We start from the raw sequence: 20242 nt of genomic DNA, 5'->3' as shown, positions 1-20242 counted from the left end.
GTGACATTTTTCTCTTGCAGTGTACCAGATGACTTCAAAGTTAACCCAGGTGCAGTGGAAACTATTGCAAACCACCCCACAAACCCCGACAAGGTGAGACAATCATTCTAAAAGCAAAACTAAGTTTTTGTCCATTAACAAATTGTACACTGGGTCGTAAACTTCTGTGATGAATTTCCAAGGACCATGTTTTCCAGTGAATATCAAACATTTCAGCAGGATTTAAATCTGTCTATAAATAAAATATCATTGATTTCTCCTAGTTTTATAAGGCATGAACTCATTATTCCACCATTCTCAAAGTAGTGTAAAATTTTACTGTGAGGCTAGTAAATGATTGTAGTAAGGTACATGATCATGGTCAGGATGCTGTAGTACCCTTTGTGGTCCACCTCATTATCCAGGTATCAACAGGTAGTATATTGATTGTCGACACATTGTTGCCTCACAGACAGTCCCCAGGGCAGACACATCGCGTAATGCTAGACCAAAAATAAACAATTGTCTGGTAGCAATTTCTGTAGGATTTAATCCCCAATAGTTTGGTTTGGAAATATTCCTATCATATTTATTGATTATGTCCTGCCAATTGTAAAATAATCTCACACCATCACAAATATCAATTCAATTTATGCTTTTGTAACCTTGGGAACTAGATTAAAATAAGAAGTGAGAATTAGGTGGTTATAGAAGTGGAACTTTGAATGTTATATTAGTTGTAATAAATATTGTGCTAAATTTAATTACATATAATATCTATTCAAGTATTATAAATAAAGCTGAGAAATGTGTATAACTAGAAAGTTGAAAATTATCCCAAAAAATTAACCATTTTATAAGGATAAACTATTACAGTGATAAAAAAATATTGTATATATATTGTAATTTTATCCGTGAATGCAATCAACAGGGGGTCTCTGATGGAAATATATATAGAAAATGTAAACTTTTTTTATAGAAAATATATGTTTTCAAGAATTATTTGTGTATTTAAATGATTCAAGAAAATCATGTTTCCAGTGGTCATCATTAAGTCTTACGATAATAATCTTGATGTAATGTCTCTTTAATTTGTCTTTCTACCATTCATACATTTCTTTTATCTTAATTCTGTTACCAGAATATTGCACAAGATGATTTAATACACAAAATAAACTGCCTTTTTCACTGATATTTGTTTGGTCTGTCAACAGTTCCTGATTGGCTACAACAGAGGGTTGATCGTCCTGTGGGACAACAAAGAATGCAATGCTGACCAGACCTACAACGCTACACAGGTGAGATAGCATCACACAATATTATCTATCCTTAGCTATCCGATTAAATTGTCTTGGGTGGTTGGGTGGCACAGTGGTAACACACTTGCCTTTCACCTAGGCGGCTGGGGTTCGATTCCCCGATCGGACGTGAAAAGGTATTGGGTCACCTGCCCGACAATGTGGGTTTTCCCCGGGTACTCCGGTTTCCTCCCACAGTAAGACCCCTCGCACGCTTTCATCTCCGGCCAACAAAAAAATATTAATATAAGTTAATATAACTTGTTTCGCATATTGTTGTAAAATGAATAAAGTTCACATTTTTTTTTAATTGTCTTCAGCTTCATGGTCTGTCCTGCTTCTCTTCCACATAGTAGTCAATAAGTCCTGTTCCGTGTAAATTTACAATCTCCATGTTCATTCTTGTGTCCCAGTAGAGATGATTTTGTGATACAATCCTCAATTGTGAATATGCATAGCTATTGCCATTGGACAAATCAATACACTCTGGCTGTCTGTCTTGAATATATTGAGATGACTTAACAGAAAGGTTGGCATTTTTAGATGCCTATGTGAATATGCTTTATAAATTATTTGATGAATTTTCCATAGGCAACAATCTAACTTCATATTCTCTTCAATTAATAAAAAAAACACATCATTGCAAGTCAAAAGTATGTTTCCCAGAAAAAAATATTAAAATGCATGATATCTGCAAATTAAGAAGAAAATTTAATTCTTACATTCATAAAAATTATTTTAATGAACCTTTGAACATTTTGAAGTAAACATATGTTTCTATATTTCCAGCAACTAGAGTCTGTTGCCTGGCACAGAAATGGTTCTGAGTTTATCAGTGCTCACATAGATGGTAGCTACATCAAGTGGAAGTCCACAGACTCCTCAGAGCCAAAAGAACCTGCTCTAACTCCTTATGGTAAGTTTCAACACCTCATTAAACTATTTTGTGCTAACATGGTTATGTACTTGGGCAAGACTCTTCTTCCCATATGGGGGCAACAATAGCTCAGTCGGTTAGAGTGCCGGCCACATAAGCTGAGATGAATGTGAGAGGTGTGTGGTTCGACGCTCCCTACACATAGCATTTTGTGTTTCTCAGGAAGCTGAAATACGGACTAGTCTGCTGTCGTGGTTGTGTCCTAGGGCAAGACACTTTACCCTAATTGCTCTGGATGACATGCGAAGTAAATTAACTGTATTTTGTTACTCGGTAAAATAACTAGAATATAGGTTTACCAGTCAAAGTTATTGTAAATATAATACCTTTGTTACACACCCATACAACCCTTTCATCCCTTTAATGAAAGATATAAAAATTAAAGTCTTCAGAAATATATATTTTAGTGCTTTGAAATTATGGGATACAAACAGGAAACACAGGTCTTTAATATTTTGATACTTGACACTTACAACCTTGACTTCTAATTGCCATATCAGCTTTTGAATAGGCTTCTCTATGTGTGTTAGGAAAAATATATTCTACTTCTGTTTTAAATGCATGAAATATTCATTCTAATATGAAACACACGATATTGTTATTCATATTGTAATTCAATGTGATTTGTTGTATGTGATTATGATACTAAAATGACAATTAAGTCACAAACATGATACCCAAGATTAGATGGTACATTGTAGTGGCCTATATTAAAAGGACAGACAAATAGCATAGATAGAATTGTGGTCTGAATCCTTCTAGTTGATACAAAGTTTTATGAAGTCTTGTGTTAGCAGATTAAGCTCATTGTTTTATCTGTAATGAAATTCAAAGAACACAATTTGATTTATAAATGTATCAACATTATGGGGAAAAAACCTGAAGCATTGCATATGAAATGCTTTGTACAAAATCCTTGATTAAATAATGTTTATAGATGTGACGTATGTATCCCGTTCAGTTGGGAGATTATTTTATTCTTCCTTGTTTTGCTGAGATTGTAAATCCAGGCAATGTTGTTAACCTCCTTTATTAGAGTTTTATACCAGTCCAGCACTCCATCCCCCTCAATCCACATCCACATGTATAAGAAATTTTGTTGTTTACTGGTGCGTAAACAGCATTTTTTTTTTACAGATATTTTGAATGATGTGCATTAGTGCATCATGTTTGAATAGCTAAAAATAAATTCAGTTTACTCACCAGTAAGCAGCACAAAAAAAGAAATTATATTTCTTGTATTGTTGCCCCCAAAATATTTAGAAAACACTCAGTCAATGCAAATATATTGGCATAATTGAAGAAGTGGACAGTTCTATGTTCTCTGAATCCATTCCTTGTATAGTTAGGTAATGTTGACAATTTGTGATATCCTGTATTGGTTGTTTTTCTTCCTTGTTAAAGCTAGAGGTTGAAGATGTTGCAATGGAGTTCTTCCTTTTCCCTGCATTATTTAGGGTCAAAATACAGGTCAGAGAGGTATTTCCATCCACAGATTTGTGTACCTTCCCTCTATGGCTGGTAGTTGATGAGGTAAACAGATAGTGGTATACACGGTAAAGCTGATGACAGGTGTGTAACGAGACACTTCCTTACCTGAACATCTAGGTAATGGTGTGGCCTAGCCTTACAGACATGCTTGACTGATAATACCGACATCCTGTCCTGTTTAAAACCCTGTAGCTGGAGATGTTCAACATGTGTTGTTTTGTAGGCGGTGGTCTTTTTAAAAAAATGATATCGTGTCTATTGTGGTTTTATGCCCAGTGGGTGGGCATGCCTTTCTTGAATAGGGAGTTTGTCTTTGATAGTAATTGATTTTAATCAGCTGGGAGAAATGTTCTTGTAATGACATTCAGCATGCTAGCACGGTAGAACTTCATAATATGAATCCAGAGGATCAACTGCTTTGAATGAATGTGGAGTTACAAACTAGCAGTATTGTCTTCCTCTTGTGGGATAATTGATACAACAGTTTTATCCGTGTCTTTATTATATTTTTTGAATAAGTAATTAAAGCGTAGAGGTAATTGCGAACAAAATATGAAGTCATTATATTTGCTGATACTTTACCCATCTTCTTTAATTTCTTGGAAGCTAACTGTTTGCTTTTTAATTTGTACAGCATTCCAAACTTAACATACATGTAATTTTCCAATGGAATTGAATTGTTTGCGAATCATTTCAGTTTTCAACTCAGTAATTTAGATAATGCTATTTCATAATTAGGGTAGAATAAAATGTTTGTTGAGAATGCTCAAATCAAAAGTGTTTTGACATTTGGATTTGTATTTTGCCATATTACCCAGTATAAAAGCCAGTATCAAATAAAAAAAACTTCAAGTGTTATAATGAAAAGGGGAAAGAAAAAGAATTTTGTTAAGAATATGCACACAATTTAAAAAATGCTAAAAGTCAAAGGATGGCAAATTTTTTTTATAAAGAACTCGGATAAATTTCAGTTTAGATTGAATGGAATTATTTTAAGATAATTGAATTAATAGAAGGAATACTTTGAGAAACAGGTGTTGTAGAACTGCTGAGTAACATGGTTGCCATGTGTATGACTCAGTGCATGTACAGCAGGGTAAGTGTTATCAGAGACCAGAGTGTCAGAGTACAAAATTTGCATTGGATTAAAAGAAATGCATATCAAAACTACCACCAAGGCTAATAAATAGCATGAAGCTGAAAGTACTTAAGTCCCTAATTGTACAAGGGTGCAAAATGTGAGTGTTAGATTACTCAAGGTCTTGCTGGTGGAAAATATGTTTTGTATGATATGTAAATAATACAGGGTGGAAAACAGATTTGGTTGCTATTGACACCAATAAGATAGACTTGGGTGTGCACTGTTTTGTTGCTGACAGGGACCCAGTCAGTGTCTAATGTGGTGTGTTATTAGACATGGCTGAATTGACGTTGTGACAATAACAGTTATGTTTCAAAAGATCTTTTTTTTTTCTCGAGTCCCTCAAACCATGCCTCTCTTTTGTTAAAAAGTATTCATTTAAATGAAATAAAAACCAATGGAATGTGAAATAAAGTTGTCTGAGAGAGGCAGACATGTGTAACGTTAGGATCTGTCTGTCTTGAGGTTGACAGGGTCATCAGATATCTTAACTGCTAACTGACATGCAAGATCGTTAAAGACTGTAGTGGCCGATTTCTGATTATATGTGATGCTGTAGATATATACCTGAAAAATATTAAAACACGAGTGCATGGAAGCATGGCTTGATTATGTAGGTAGGACCTACAAGTTAAGTGTTCACCCATGTGTACAAGTTTTGAGAATTTGCTTGGGAAATCATAGTGGAATTCGCTTTTGTAGATAAAAATTATTCATATGCAGTTTCAGTTTGATATGTATACATTGAGATCTGATTTTGTGACCTCGGACAGATTATTTACACATCCAAAATCATGTCGGTTGCAATTTAATGTAAAAAAAATATATTAAAAATGTTTGTATTGCAGAACCACAAAAAGGCCATCAAAATCCATAGAATCTTATTCTCCTACCTGTTTATAAATCAGTTGTGTATTTACATTTAGATGGGGCCGTGATAGCTCAGGTGGTTAGAGCACTGTCCAGGTAACCTCAGGTGAAGATCTGAGGTACATGGTTCGAGACTCCCTACCCCTGTCAGTTTGTGTTTCTCAGGAAGCTGAGATACGGACTAGTCTGTGCTGTCGTGGTTGTATCCTAGGGCAAGACACTTTACCCTTATTGCTCTGGATGGCACTTGATTGGCCTTCAGTATGTTGTTAGAGTGAGGTAGACACCAACTACTACAAGTAGACCCCACCTCAAAATGACGCAGACTGTTCACAGGGTGATAAACCCAGCAAACAACCAAGCATACTGTACAGAACATGCACAGTTGTTACACAATATATCCCTGTCTGTGTCACCCACTGACAATACCGTATCAGGCTGTTCATCACATGTAAGATAATGTTTCACTGGAGTGAGATAAAATCGTGTCAGAAAATGTCTATTCCTGTGAGAAAAGTATTGATTTTATGTAAAAGTAAAGTGTGGCAACATATTTCAGCATGTCTGTTAAACTCCATGTCATTTTTGTTACAATAAAACACAGATTTATCACCACCTAACTATGATGTGTCAGGGTAAGGACAGATTAGTGTCCTCATTCCTAATTGTAATTACTCTATGTTAAAGACAAATTTATGAAAAATGCAGTTTTCTCCTGAATTTTTTTCTACCGAATTCACCAATTTCTTCCAAAAATGGGACAAAAAGGCCCCATCCCATGAGTTTAAAAAAAACAACAAACTGTTCATGATATTTAGAAATCTTCTGCATGAAAACTGAATAGAAAAATAATTGATCAAAGTTTTTGCGTTCTCCACTGTTTTAAACACCACCTCTTGATCTGTTAGGAAGAAACATATTTATCCGAGTTACAGGAGCCATAGCTTAACAATGATAATATACATATAAACCTCACTTGTTATTTAGGATCATTATTTACTGTCGGTAGAAAACATCAACTTGTATTGAATTTAATGAATTAATGTCACCTTAGAGGTGATGATATACAATATTTATGTGACAATGTTGCTGTAAAAAGCCAACCCATATCTGTTGCGAAGTCAGTAAACATTATGCCATTCTCTTGTTATAAGCCCACCTCCTACTTTCAGTTAGAAGTTTTATGTCTTTGCCATCCAGTGGAATGATTTTAAAATAAAGATATATATGGCAAAATAAAATAATATGATAGATCTTGTTGATTTTCACCTTTGAAAAATTCTATATTTACAGGTCCATTCCCATGTAAAGCCATCAGTAAGGTCTGCTGGAAAACTGCTAAGAGGTAAGCATTGGTGTTCCTTAGAATGAGATAAAGTCATTTTCATTCTTGAGTCTTGAGATGAATTATCAAAAAAAAAAAAAAAAAAAAAAACATCCTCGAGAAATTTGAAATTTTTCTAGCTTTTCATCCTGTAGGTTTGAATAATCTATACCTCACTCAGTTTTAGACTCCAATGACATCGCTTTAGTGACAAGTTAAATTGTTTCTCACATTTCTTATAGATCTGATATCCAAAATATTTCTGTATGGTTTTCAAAATCAATTTCTCTACATCAATGCTTGATAGCCGAATGATCTGCTGTGATAATATCGACTCTTTTATCTTTTCAGTGATCCATTCATCATATTCTCTGGTGGCATGCCAAGGGCTAGCTACGGAGACCGTCACACCATCAGCGTGATGCAGGAGAATTCTAACAACCACATTGTGTTTGACTTCACATCTAAGGTGGTTGACTTTGTGACCATCACACGGGCTGATGAGAATGACACCAGTGAGGATAGAGATGGTATGCAGCAGTATGGATGTGATACAGGACAGAATTACAGTGTTGTTAGAGTTTATATTGCATGGGTGAAAGTATTCAGTCCCCTCCCCACCACCACATATTATGGCCATGTAAAATCTTACTCATGGTATTGTTTATCCACAAAAATAGGTTATTTTACCCAGACGCCAAATATTTTATCTGATTTCAATTTTAAATTAGTTACATCATTTGTTACAGGCTCAAATATTAAGATGAATTAGGTTTAATAGTTACATTGGCAAAATTTACAACTGTGATTTTGTTCTGGTTCTTCAGTATGAACATATTTGTGTGTTGAATGCCACCTTTTAGCTCAGTTTGTAGTTTTCAAGTTAAACCTACAGAAAAAAAGTTTATCCTTAGCTGAAACCAAAAACTAAAACTAAATATTACTTAATACTTTGTTTTGAAACAAAACACCAGAAACTAAAACTTGGTGCTGTGTTCAATGTCATTTGTTCCTGGAGCAATTGAATACTGTTAAAGGTTAATCTTGTTGTTCTGATCATAGGGTTTTGTGTTAGTGTTCATGTCTTTTTTTATCTGGATTTTTTGATAAAGTTCAAGTTGGTTTGAACCTATTACATATCAGATTACCAAAAGATGGAACAAATTTGCATTTGTACATCATAGCAATGTGGAGATATAGCAGTTTTATGTCTTTGACCACTCTACTTTAGACATATTTTGTTAAATCGACTAAAGTATGAAGGCGTCTTGATTCTTGTGTGTGTATATTACTGATCAATCTATTTTTCCTCTCTGTAACTTGATCACTTTTCCTTCACTGAGGTTCCCTATATAGATGCTGTGGATTTCAGTCATTACTGCGGATCACAATTCATAACATTTCTTATATTGTGTACCCCATTTTCTGCTCCCTCCGATGATATCTAACGACTCGCTATACATTTTGTTACAGAGAATGACGAGCCTCACACATTAGTTGTCCTGGCTGAAGAGGAAATAGTCCTCATCGACCTGGACTCCAACAACTGGCCAACATTCCATCTGCCGTATATGAACAGCTTACACTGCTCGGCTATAACCTGTTCACAGCATGTTGGCAACATCCCGAACCAACTCTGGCAGAAAATCGTGGATGCTGGAGAGGCTCAGATGGATGGCCTCTCAAAGAGAGTAAGTCAAGATCATGATAATGCCACAACAATTTAAAAAAGGCATTCAAAGTCATCAAAGTACGCATTTAATGTACAAGTGAATAATTATGAACTACAACCGAGGCAATTTTTAAAATTTGAACAGATTTATTGTCTGACCTCTGTTAATTAATGCTGATAATTCAATAGGGATATTTGTGTATAAGGTTTCATAAATTTATCATTAATTCATATCTTATATGATTTGCTTTGTTCTAATCTCCAAAAATTGTTTAATTGTTTTGTAGGATTGGCCGATTAATGGAGGGAAACTTGAAGGAGCAGAAGGGTCGACAAAAGACTTGATGTTAACTGGGTAAGCTGTGCAGCAGTGTGTGATAAATTGTAACAGAAATTTACGCTTACAAAATCTGTGTTTGTAAAGTGTGTTGTTACCTGTGTCACATATTATTTGCCTTTTTGAAGTATTAGTGATTAGAAATTAATTTAACTTCAAATTGAAATTTTGATCAATGTAAAAAAGTTATTTGCAATTTTCTAATATTTTCAGAACTTCTCAGTAAATTGGTGTCTCTGTCCATAAGGATATTGTGTAACAATGTTAAAACTTTTCCATGAAGTTTATTCCACCATGCAAATATCATTGGAATGGTTTTGATTTACAAGGTGTGAGGTTAGGACAGTGAAATATTGGGACAAATGTCTTTTATTATATGGTGTTCTGACATTTTATATGGCAAACCCTACAGTATGAATGTATTGGATTTGGTTTTCAGTCATGAAGATGGTACAGTGAAGTTCTGGGATGCCTCTGGAACCTCCATGAAGTTGTTATACAAATTGTCAACCTGCAGCATATTTAATGTTGACATCCATACAGGTGGTGACAGCAATGGCGAAGTCGAGGAGGAGTGGCCTCCCTTTAGGAAGGTATGAATGACTTATAAATTTATAGAGATATTTACACAAGATTAATCTAATGATACACATGTTGTGACTGGTATTGGCCAGGACTACAATGACTTTAATCATTAATGTTGTTAGGACATACGACCTGTGTGATTTTATTGACACTAATTGATCAATTCAGTTCTCAAACAATTTTATGCAGTCTTGCTACTTATGTGGCTGATGAATGTTAAACTGAATATTAAAAAAAAAACATCAGTTGTCTTGTAAATTCGTAACTGAAGAAATTTTAAATTCACTTTGTTATGCTGATATGTTTAATTGTTAACAACTCTTAATTATTTCTATGGTAGGTTGGAAACTATGATCCATTCAGTGATGATCCCAGACTCGGCATCCAAAAAATCTCGCTTTGTCCACTCAGCGAGACGCTAGTGATTGCAGGAACTGCAGGACAGGTGATCACCTTACAAATGGAGCGTGAAGACCGGGAACAGGAGGTTGAGACCGTTAAGGTCAACATTGTCAATGACCGTGACAATTTTGTATGGAAGGGTCATGAGGCTCTACCACAAAGGGAAGGTGACATCAAATTTGCATCTGGATTCCAGCCCACAAGTATAATGCAGGTTTACCCTCCTGCTGCCTGTACTGCTCTTGCCTTTAACTCAGAATGGCAGTTGTAAGTTTTTTATGAGTTTGATTCTTATGTAAAAAAATTCCCCAGAAATCCCTCGGTATTCAACTCGTCCGATTTGGCACTTTCTGCAAAGTTATCATTTTCTAATTATTTGAAAACAAAGTGGACAAAATGAAGTGGAGTTTCAATGGTCCCGTCACATTTTATAAACAAAAAATGTGTAGATTAAAGTACATGCCTGTCTCACGTCTCATTGTTTTGATTTAAACAGTAGCTCTTGATCTGATGAGTTGTATTACACTTCCAATCTTTTACATTACAGAGTGGCAGCTGGTACCGCCCATGGCTTTGGACTATTTGATTACGCCCAGAAGAAGGAAGTGTTAGTTCGCTGTACTCTTAACCCAACAGGTTTGTCTATTTTATCGAAATCTACTGCAACATTTTAAATTTTCTCCTTTGTCATTTTTTACCTTTAACAGAAGTCTTTGAAAATGTGCAACAAAGGTAATAAATATTTGACAGTTAACTTTCTATTATATTTTGGTGTTTTTTTTGCACTAAAATGCTGTTTCTTTATATCACGTTATTTCTACAGAATGTAGTGTTTATGTACAAAGGTAAAAGTGTGGTTAAGTATGTATGGTATTTGAATTGTTTTGCTAAAACTTTATTAACATGAAATATGAGGTGGCAAAGAACATGGGATGATCCCTGAAGTTGAGAAACAATTGGCAGATCCATAGATTGATCAGACTTATTCTGACTAGTAGGACCAATAATTAACGGTTGATGACATGTTTTGCAGACATGACTGGAACATCGGATACACCTATGTCAAGAAGGAAGTCCCTAAAGAAATCCTTGAGAGAATCATTCCGTAAGCTGAGACGGGGTCGCTCCCAGAGGCGTGAGAAAGTCAAGAAAGATGACAAAACGTTAGTATCTATTCAAAACACAATAATTTCTTTACTTCTCATCAAATATTAACCAGAATTGTGTACATGTAGAATAGAATCTCTAAAATGTGCTAGACTTGATCTTTGTTTGGGATGTACATAAAAGATGCACTGTTAATCTTTTTATGATTAAAAGTTTGCTCTTTAAGCAACAATAGTACTGGCTAATCTATATTTAATCTGTATTTATATGAAGTACAATGGTCAGGTAACTTCAAAAATAGGTAATCCCCTTTTGTTGAAATAGACTCTTGATCATTTTATGATTTGTAATGTGTGTCATGTTATATTTTAGTGAGGAAAAGACCACAGGTATAGAGGAAACTCCTGCAGAGGGCGCCACCAGTCGGACATCCCCTGCAGCATCACCTGAGCCACGACCGGTGGAGCGAGCAGTAGAAGCTCGCAGCACGGAAGACTCCATGGCATCTATGGTTAGATGTCTGTACTTCGCAGATACTTTTATCACACAAGGTGTGTTGGGTTTAATTTTATCTCTGATCAGTTTAAAGCACCAAAGGTGACATTTGACTCGTTCTATGTCCTATTCTGAATCAGTGTCATACCTTGAGAACTATGAAATGATTTTGCTCAAGTTTACACCATAGTAGCATAACTCCTTTGTATATATGTTTGGACATTTATGTTTGAACATACTTGCTTTTGTTTCTTAAACATTTCCTTTAACAGTTAATCATCATTGAGAAGATTTTTAGGAAAAAAAATTTTATGGACGTTTGAAATAACTTTTTTAGTGATTTGGTGATTGTTTTGAAATATTGTTTGATACTGTGATCTGAATGTTTTGTGTAATTTAGGTTCTGGAAACACACCGTCACTATGGGTGGGCACAAATGGCGGACACGTCTACATATACAGCATAAGTGTACCAACAGAGAAAAGGTCAGAGACAGATGTCACATCTCTACTAGCAAAGGAAATAAAGCTACGTCACAAAGCACCAGTCATTTCTATCGGCGTGGTTGATAGCCGGGCACGAACTCTTCCTGACCCACTCGAGGTCCAGCATGAGCGAGCCAAAGCTCCAGAAATGTCAGGCCAGCATTCCGTAGTTATTTGCTCCGAAGAGCAGCTCAAGGTGCGTAGACAATGTTTTGAGATATTGATTGATATACAGAAGAGAGCTTGCGTTAGATTGAAAGTTTCCAATGTGTTTATCATGAGCATCAACAATTCAGGAATTCGAAGAGATTCTAATGCATTTAACATAATCATTGAAATATTTCTATGAGATAAAATAGACATTGTTGTTGACAATCTGTTACCTTAGCTAACATGTTTGTTCTCTCAACAGATCTTCTCACTACCCCAGCTGAAGGCTAGGTGGAAGTTCAAACTCACAGCTCTTCATGGTTCCCGAATCCGCAAAGTCGCTTTCGTCACATTTAGAAGCAAAAGTGGTGAGTTATATGCATATTAATTGGGGAAAAAAACTCAATTTTTCCCATTTAATTCATTAATGTTGAAGCTGCACATATTCATTACAATCTTTGGGAACAAAGTGCATAAACATCACATAATGTGTTTTAATTGTGTGGTTTGCATTTCAGATGAAAATTACACCGAGAATGATATTGCCTGCCTTAGTAACCAGGGTGACCTTAGTGTATACTCGATCATGACACTGCGAGAACAATTAATGGCTTCAGCGCTACGCAGAGAAGATATCAAGTAAGAATGAAGATTTTCTGTTCTGTGTTGGTATTTCTTTTTCTCATTTGTGTGATTTTTGTGTTGCTGTCTGAGATGGAGTGGAGGTGAGAATAAAGCAGAACTTCAGCATTGAAAGTTATTATGTACGAGACCATAGAGTGGACATATCAGGATAAAGACAAGAAAGAGATTTGGAATACCTCGATCCCTTTTTTGTGAAACATGAAATTTGGATGGATGTTGAGAATTAAACCTGTTCTATAAAATTCCTGTGTAAAATAGAATGAATATTTGTTTTTTTGCAGTGGTATCTCATCATTTACCTTTACAAAACAAGGCCAGGGCTTTTTCCTGAACTCCCCATCAGAATATATCCGAGTAACACTGTCATCACGGTATGTGGCTGACTCCAACTGTGCAGTTGAGTTAAAGGAGGGCATGAGACCTGAACCAGAGCCTGAGCCAGTCGTAGAGGCAGCTCCGGTGGCTGAAGGGACAACAGAGGGTGCTGAGGAAGGTCAGACAGCACAGGAAGAGGAAAAACAAGGGTAGGTTACTCTCATTATTCAGAATAAAAAAGTTAATGAAACAGTAGTTTGACAACTTTATGACAAAATTATGTAAGGTAAGTATATATATGGATAACCAAGACAGCAAATTATACTCGTAAACATCCACTATTGCTTTTTGTATTCAATGGGATTCATTGCATTTGAATTATATATATCAGGAAGATGCCAACATCACTGATTTTTTAACAAGCATAATATCTATACATTTATTTAAAAAAAAAGTTTTTCTGGAAGGATTATTCTTGTAAACAAAATAGGTTTGAAGTTGTCTGGATACAAAATTGTGAGTTTGGCCTGATTTGCCACCATAAGACACAGTAATAGGGGTTGAGGTGACCTGTGTTTTGTGGTGTTGTAGGGAGGGCGAGAATCTAGCGAGTCAGCAGCAGTACAACAGTGGGGACATCGCTGAAGCTCTCAGCGACTCACAGTTGATGAATGATTCGCGAGCAGATACCACAATAGAAGGGGAGATAACTCAAGACAGTATACAAGTGTTAGTATCTTACTACTAACAACTAACACTAGGAATAGGCTCTGTCGCTTTTGTCTGCCAATTACTTTGTTACTGAAGCATTAATCTGTTAACCTGATGAAAGTTCTTGTGTAGTTTTCAGCTACTTGGTTTTCGTGGCATTCATCACTATAATCAAGATAGATTTGATACCACTGACACAAACTTTTACCCTATGGCTGCTTTTTGTGTATTTTGTCACGTATCTGCCCTTTAGAGAATAGATAGATGGACTATATGGAACAAACATGGATAAAGAACCCTGGAATGCTGAGTTTCCTGACACACTCTTCCTTTAGCATATCAACCTTCTACCACAAAGCTCATTAGGTGTATCCTATATAACCTGACATTTTCGTAAAGCTTTCTATTGCTTACTGGTATTGCACAATGTCTTTGTACCTATGGCTGCTGTTACATTTTAATAATTTGTATCCACTTATACTCTGATACCTATGGCTGCTGTTACATTTTAATAATTTGTATCCACTTATACTCTGATACCTATGGCTGCTGTTACATTTTAATCACTTGTATCCACTTACACTCATGATAGTATTCTTCATGCTTCATGTTGAAACGTAAAAATATGCATATTTTTAGCATGCTTTCTATCAGATTATACGTTGTTATATCATATGACTATTTCAGAAATGCATCCAGATTCCAGGACTGCACTACATGCAATGATAACAGTAAATTGAGCTTTAAATCATATGCAACTATGTATTGTCAATTACACATGTTTCTCCGACCCCCCCAAAAAATATTTTTTCTTTGTTTCTGTTAGCATCTCTTATACTGTACATGAAGAACGTTTTTAAGGTAGATTTTGAAATTTAGATTAAATTGCGAATGATATATATTACGAATGGATGTTAAGGTTTCTCTAGGTATTTGATACATAACCTGAACTTGACCTTCATTTACAGTATGGAGACACTGTCCACTGAGGTGACCACTGAAGTTCAGTCAAGTACTGTTGTCGAGACGACGACCACAACAGTGGCCGAGGTATCACACACGGCATCTTCCGTCATGGAGACAGTCACCTCAGTTACATCTTCAACCACAGAGGAAACAACCACACAAGGTATTTGAATTAAAATACTTCTTGCTGTAAACATGTTGCTAATTAAGGTGAAAAATAGCTTAAGAGATGTATTAATAAAATTATATATTTCATAATTATTACACTTCAGAATTGAAATGTGATCTGTGTTAACTCATTGATATGATGTATTTAAGATATATGGTTTTGTTAAAAATATATTTCATGATTTTTTAAGTAGATAAAAAACACATTGCTGATCTATTTGTACTTAAAATAATATCAGCTGTAAAACATTGTGAAACATGTTTGTAATCAAATCACTTATGTCAGGAAATGAAAGAACCTGTAAATTTAATTGATAAGCAATTTGTACCCCAAACAAATTTCCATGCCCAAACAAATTTCCATGTCGTGACGTTTTTACACCTACAGTAAATAACATAGATGACGACACGAAGGCGACACAACCTGTTGTGGAGGTGAGAGGCGTCCGTTGTACTTTCTCTTATGACATCCCACCATAGCACTAATCTCAGCGCTGTTTGGTGCCTCGAACGATTTCTTGTGGTGGTGGTGGTGATACTGTGATTAACACTTCTTCATTTTAACATTCCATCCAGTCTTTAGTTCTCTCCCACTGTCGTCTTTTGTTGTAGACTAATTTCATCGTTACACTTACATATTTTGAGTTTCTGTTGTATTTAATTAGAATTTGTCTTGCTTCATTTATTAACTTTTGATTAATTTGAGGTCAGGTACCTATATTGTTCCTCTTGTACTTGCTGTGATTTATGTCTAGACAAATAGTACTTAAATGTTTTAAGGCCAAGAAATTGACCTAGGGTGCTTCTTAATTTAAAAACAAAAACAAAACAAAACTTCTGAAATCTACAGCATTATGAGTAGTTACATAAATATTTGCGATAGATTTCTGGATGGTTAAGATAAACATTTCTGGATGGTTAAGATAAAGATTATGTAATAAGTTATATAATTAATAGATGAAGGTAGGTTTGAAGATGAGGCTTATCTAAAACAAAGTTGTGTGTTTTAACAGATTTATAAATAACATTTTATATACCAATATATTGCATGACCTCTGAATATTGTGTATATATGTATATATGTGAATATATATATATATATAAATACATACACAAGTTCATTGTACCAGGTGATTCGATATATACATGAATATGTGTCACCTCTCATATTACAATGTCCTCTACCGTATAATAGCACATAATGTCCTTAAAGTAACACATTTTTTCTTATCCACACAAATATATAAGGTTACTAATTCAAATGCTATAAATTACACGTGTTTAACCTTTAGCCGCTAGTTTTTTCTGAGAAAGTGAAATTCATCGTTAAAAGCCTTTCTTGCTAAAAGCATGAATTTCAATAGTTTGAAACACTTTCTTATATTCAGAAAGTATAATTATCAAGTGTTCATATATTAAAGCACCTTACATATATAAAAGTCATAAAATTGTTCTTTCACGTTAATTATGTATGATTGAGAAAGTTTTCATGTTTATGCAAATGTTCTTTAGAATAGTCATCATGTTAGTGAATATCCTCCAAATGTTTTATGATTTGTTCTTCATACTTTTTCATTGTCTTTCTGTCTAAGATGCTCACCATCTTGGTGTTGAATGAGCTGTGTGCAAGTGTGCTAGCTTAGGTGTTTTATGGAAGGGGTGTCATAAGGGAATGCTACTGCAGACATTTCTCTGGTCACCCCCAGTCATACAAACTGTAGCTGATATTTATTTTATATGTTAAAACTTAACATGGATGTATAAACTATTGCAGGAGATTGATACTTCAGATAAACTGAAGGAACTGAAGATAACCGAAGATGTAGATGAAACAGTGATCGCCAAGAAAGTCGCACAAGAAGCCGATACCATTGTGGACACTGCTGTTGCAAGTTAATTCCAGAAATGTCCCCCTTTGTAATACTCCCCTATAGGGAGTCAGAAATGTGGTATCGGGGCAGCTGGGACCAAGAACGCAGGCGCTTTTACAGTATTTTGCAGCACTGATGATAGTATGGATATTTCTGGTGATGATGCTGATATCAGGTGAAATTCTTTAGACAAGACATGCTAACATAGAAGCAGGCCTGTTCGATGACAGGCAAAACTTCCTTACTTCTGGACAGCCTGTGACTTTCAGTGTCATCAACGTAATTCCAAAATTAGTCTTGACATTTATAATTGCTCTGTTATGAAGTGTGGGCATTTAGTTCATCTAAGACTCATGATGACAGCGTGTGTGAATTCTAATTGCGTCAGTGACGGACATTGCTCATCTTTTGAACAAAAAAAAAACAGCTTTAAGGTAGGATGGTGTGGAATGCATTATCCATGTCAATGATTTCTGAATCTGATTGAATTTATCAGTATAATAAGGATGGAATACAGTCAGATTCAAGATGTTTCATCTTCCATACACTCATTTAACCAACCTTAAATTATTAACTTCATTAAAATGTTTTCTGTTTAGTTACTATGGTGATATAAGCAGTACTGATGCTATATATATTAATAGTCTATGTCATAATGTGGTTGGGGATATAGACAGCTTCCATTTGGAAACATAATGTAGTTTTGTAAGGTTCTTTTTGTAAGTGTTGCAAAGTTAATCACGATGATTGTAAATTATGCAAATTTTTATTTTATACGATTTCTTTTCGAAGCTTCATTGGTTAATGCTCTTTATATTTTATGCATTTTTATGTGATTAGTGCAATTTAAGTTTAAGAGTCCATAGAAATGTTGAGTCCTGGATAAGGCAGCATAAGAAAAGCAAAGAAAAACGATTAAATCAGAACATGAAAGCTGGAGGCATGCTTGTATCAGTATTTTATAGTTGGATTATTTCTAGCATTATATAAAACTGACCCCAGTTTTAGATGTGTTCTTAAAGATATTTCCTTCACACCAGCACAACTTTTGCATTGGGGGAAAAAATGGAAAATTCTTTGTTGAAGAACGTTCAGGAAACTTGGGTTAGGTCGAATTTAAAGAATACAGAAGCAGAATATTTCCATCAAATGAAATATTACTGTAAGCATGTTTTCAACATTTTTGAAGACATGGTAACAAAATAGAGATTTGTATGTGTTTTGTGTATAGATTTGTACAGTTTTAGATAAAATGTGATAGTTTATTTAGTGTGTTAAATTCTGTGCTAATATGTCTTAATAGCAATATTCTAACTTTGTTAAAAACTTAAACCGACAATGTAGTTGTACATGTTTTAAATGAAAATGTTTTGCTGTTAAAGTGACTACATTGCCAAGTTCCATATTTTATATATTAGAATTTCGAATCTTACTATACTTTAAACTAGATCTGTAACATATTTAAACAGCGTACATCAATATACAGTTAAAGTATGGGGTTGAGGGATATAGAAAGTTTCTGGATTACGGAGACCAGGTCTATTTCCCGAGGCGAAAATAATAATCTATTTATAGTATTTATTTAAAAAACAAAGTTTGCTATACCAATATTATTTGACGAATGAAATAAATAATTGATTTAAGAAATTTCAGAAAAAGTGATATTTATGATTGAAAAAAATGGATGATCATTTGATGATAGTACACTTAAATAAGTTAAAACTTCTTCATTTACATGCAGTGTGAAGATGTAAATAGTACTAACAGCGTTGTGTAACTTCTGGCTTGGGTAAGGTCAATTTCTCTATGTGTTCAGATAGTTATGGGTGGGCTGAAATGGTTGTGATGTTTTGATGTCAAGCTGACCTGATTATTGTTGGCATAATAGGGTGTGATGGTAGTTAGTCATTTATAGTCCTTAGGCAATATTAAAGTGAAAATTTGTGACTGGCAGGTTTCATTGGGTCCGTTAAGTGTGAACCCTGTCCTCTATATTGGTATAGAAAGGTTGTATTTGTGTGATCTTGGATGTGTTCCCCTTACCACTGTGAATTTTTTTTAATCCAAAGCTTAAGTGATTTTGACACTGTAGACTCAGAGTTTTTCATGTAACAGTCCAAATTGTACACATAGATAGATATCATTGTATAATTTGATTTTAAAGGAAGTGTCCCATTCACCAGTAACATTTGATTGAAGGGTTTCTTAGGTAAAATAACGTATGGTCAGCTTACTGTATTTATCTACATTACCATGTAACCTATACTTTAACAGATGACTATTGAACTTAACATGAAAAATTCGGTTTCTACAGTAAAATACCATTTATTTGCCTTATCAATTGTTAAATGCAATTTTATACATTTTTGCTCGTGCCTCGCTGTTTGTGACCCATTTAAGGATGGCGATATGCTTGTTAACGTTGTGATACCCCTGTGTTTTAAGGGTTTAAGGAATAGGGTTTATTTTTCTCACTAGTGTATTCATGTTAAATATTTCAAATGACCAAACTACCAAGATTTTTATCATGTTTTCCATATGATTGTTTTCCAGAGAGATTGCTTGTAAAGCTTTTTGATATATAAGTGTGAATATGATGACACTTTCTTCGTCTGAGTATGGTTGGTAATCATTCTAGAAACAACTGGGACTTTTTTTGGAAAACAAAGCCTTCATTATCCATTGATAAAAAAGTATTAAACACTGCTGTGAATGGGGAAAAAAGGATTTTAGATAAGGATTATACAGGGACACCATTTTCAGAGTTGAACCATAAGTATGTGATCAAGTGATGTTGAGTCTTTTCAAAGCCAGTATAACTAATAGCCATCTTGTATCATTACTATGCTTGCTTGTGTTGTCAGTAACATGGTAAGTGTCTGTGCATTTAATTAAATCACTCATACTGGTTGTAAATGAATTGTGTATTATTCATGTTATGTAATAATGGCATTATTTTGATTACAACCATCAAGATGAAAGCCTAATAAAATATTCCACCATAACACAACTCTGTCCATCTTTTTTTTTTTTTTTTTTTTTTTTACAATCAAACAACATTTTATTAAAGCAAAGTGTCCTTATAATGCATTAGATGAAGGTATGATACAGGCCACGTCCCCAGAGGATCATAGTCCCGGACTTTTACAAAATCGAATTTTAGAACATGATACCAGACATTTATATATGCCATATTGAATCTGTTATGAATGCAATATATACAGGATAAATTGTGCCTAAACAAGAAGGCATGACCTTTACAAATTGTAAATTATTGGTTTCAAATTTACTCG

At 34.7% G+C, this 20242-nt stretch overlaps 1 protein-coding gene across 1 annotated transcript in view; it reads left to right on the top strand.

The window, feature by feature from the left end:
- Positions 1-19959, top strand: part of LOC117330735 (LLGL scribble cell polarity complex component 2-like) — a 104000-nt gene extending 84041 nt beyond the window's left edge. The window contains 20 exon segments of the mRNA XM_033889195.1: positions 21-93; positions 1194-1277; positions 2067-2193; positions 7010-7061; positions 7392-7570; positions 8514-8731; positions 9000-9067; positions 9489-9642; positions 9975-10303; positions 10584-10672; positions 11070-11199; positions 11516-11694; positions 12039-12319; positions 12536-12641; positions 12792-12912; positions 13200-13442; positions 13825-13962; positions 14913-15073; positions 15467-15513; positions 16853-19959. Coding sequence (XP_033745086.1) covers positions 21-93; positions 1194-1277; positions 2067-2193; positions 7010-7061; positions 7392-7570; positions 8514-8731; positions 9000-9067; positions 9489-9642; positions 9975-10303; positions 10584-10672; positions 11070-11199; positions 11516-11694; positions 12039-12319; positions 12536-12641; positions 12792-12912; positions 13200-13442; positions 13825-13962; positions 14913-15073; positions 15467-15513; positions 16853-16975 — 2902 coding nt within the window. The 3' untranslated portion in view covers positions 16976-19959.
- The last annotated feature ends 283 nt before the right edge of the window (positions 19960-20242 follow it).

Source organism: Pecten maximus, chromosome 1 (assembly GCF_902652985.1).
Source record: "Pecten maximus chromosome 1, xPecMax1.1, whole genome shotgun sequence".
Classification (NCBI taxonomy): domain Eukaryota; kingdom Metazoa; phylum Mollusca; class Bivalvia; order Pectinida; family Pectinidae; genus Pecten; species Pecten maximus.
Note: the sequence above shows the minus strand (reverse complement) of the source record. Positions and strands in the feature narration are given on the sequence as shown.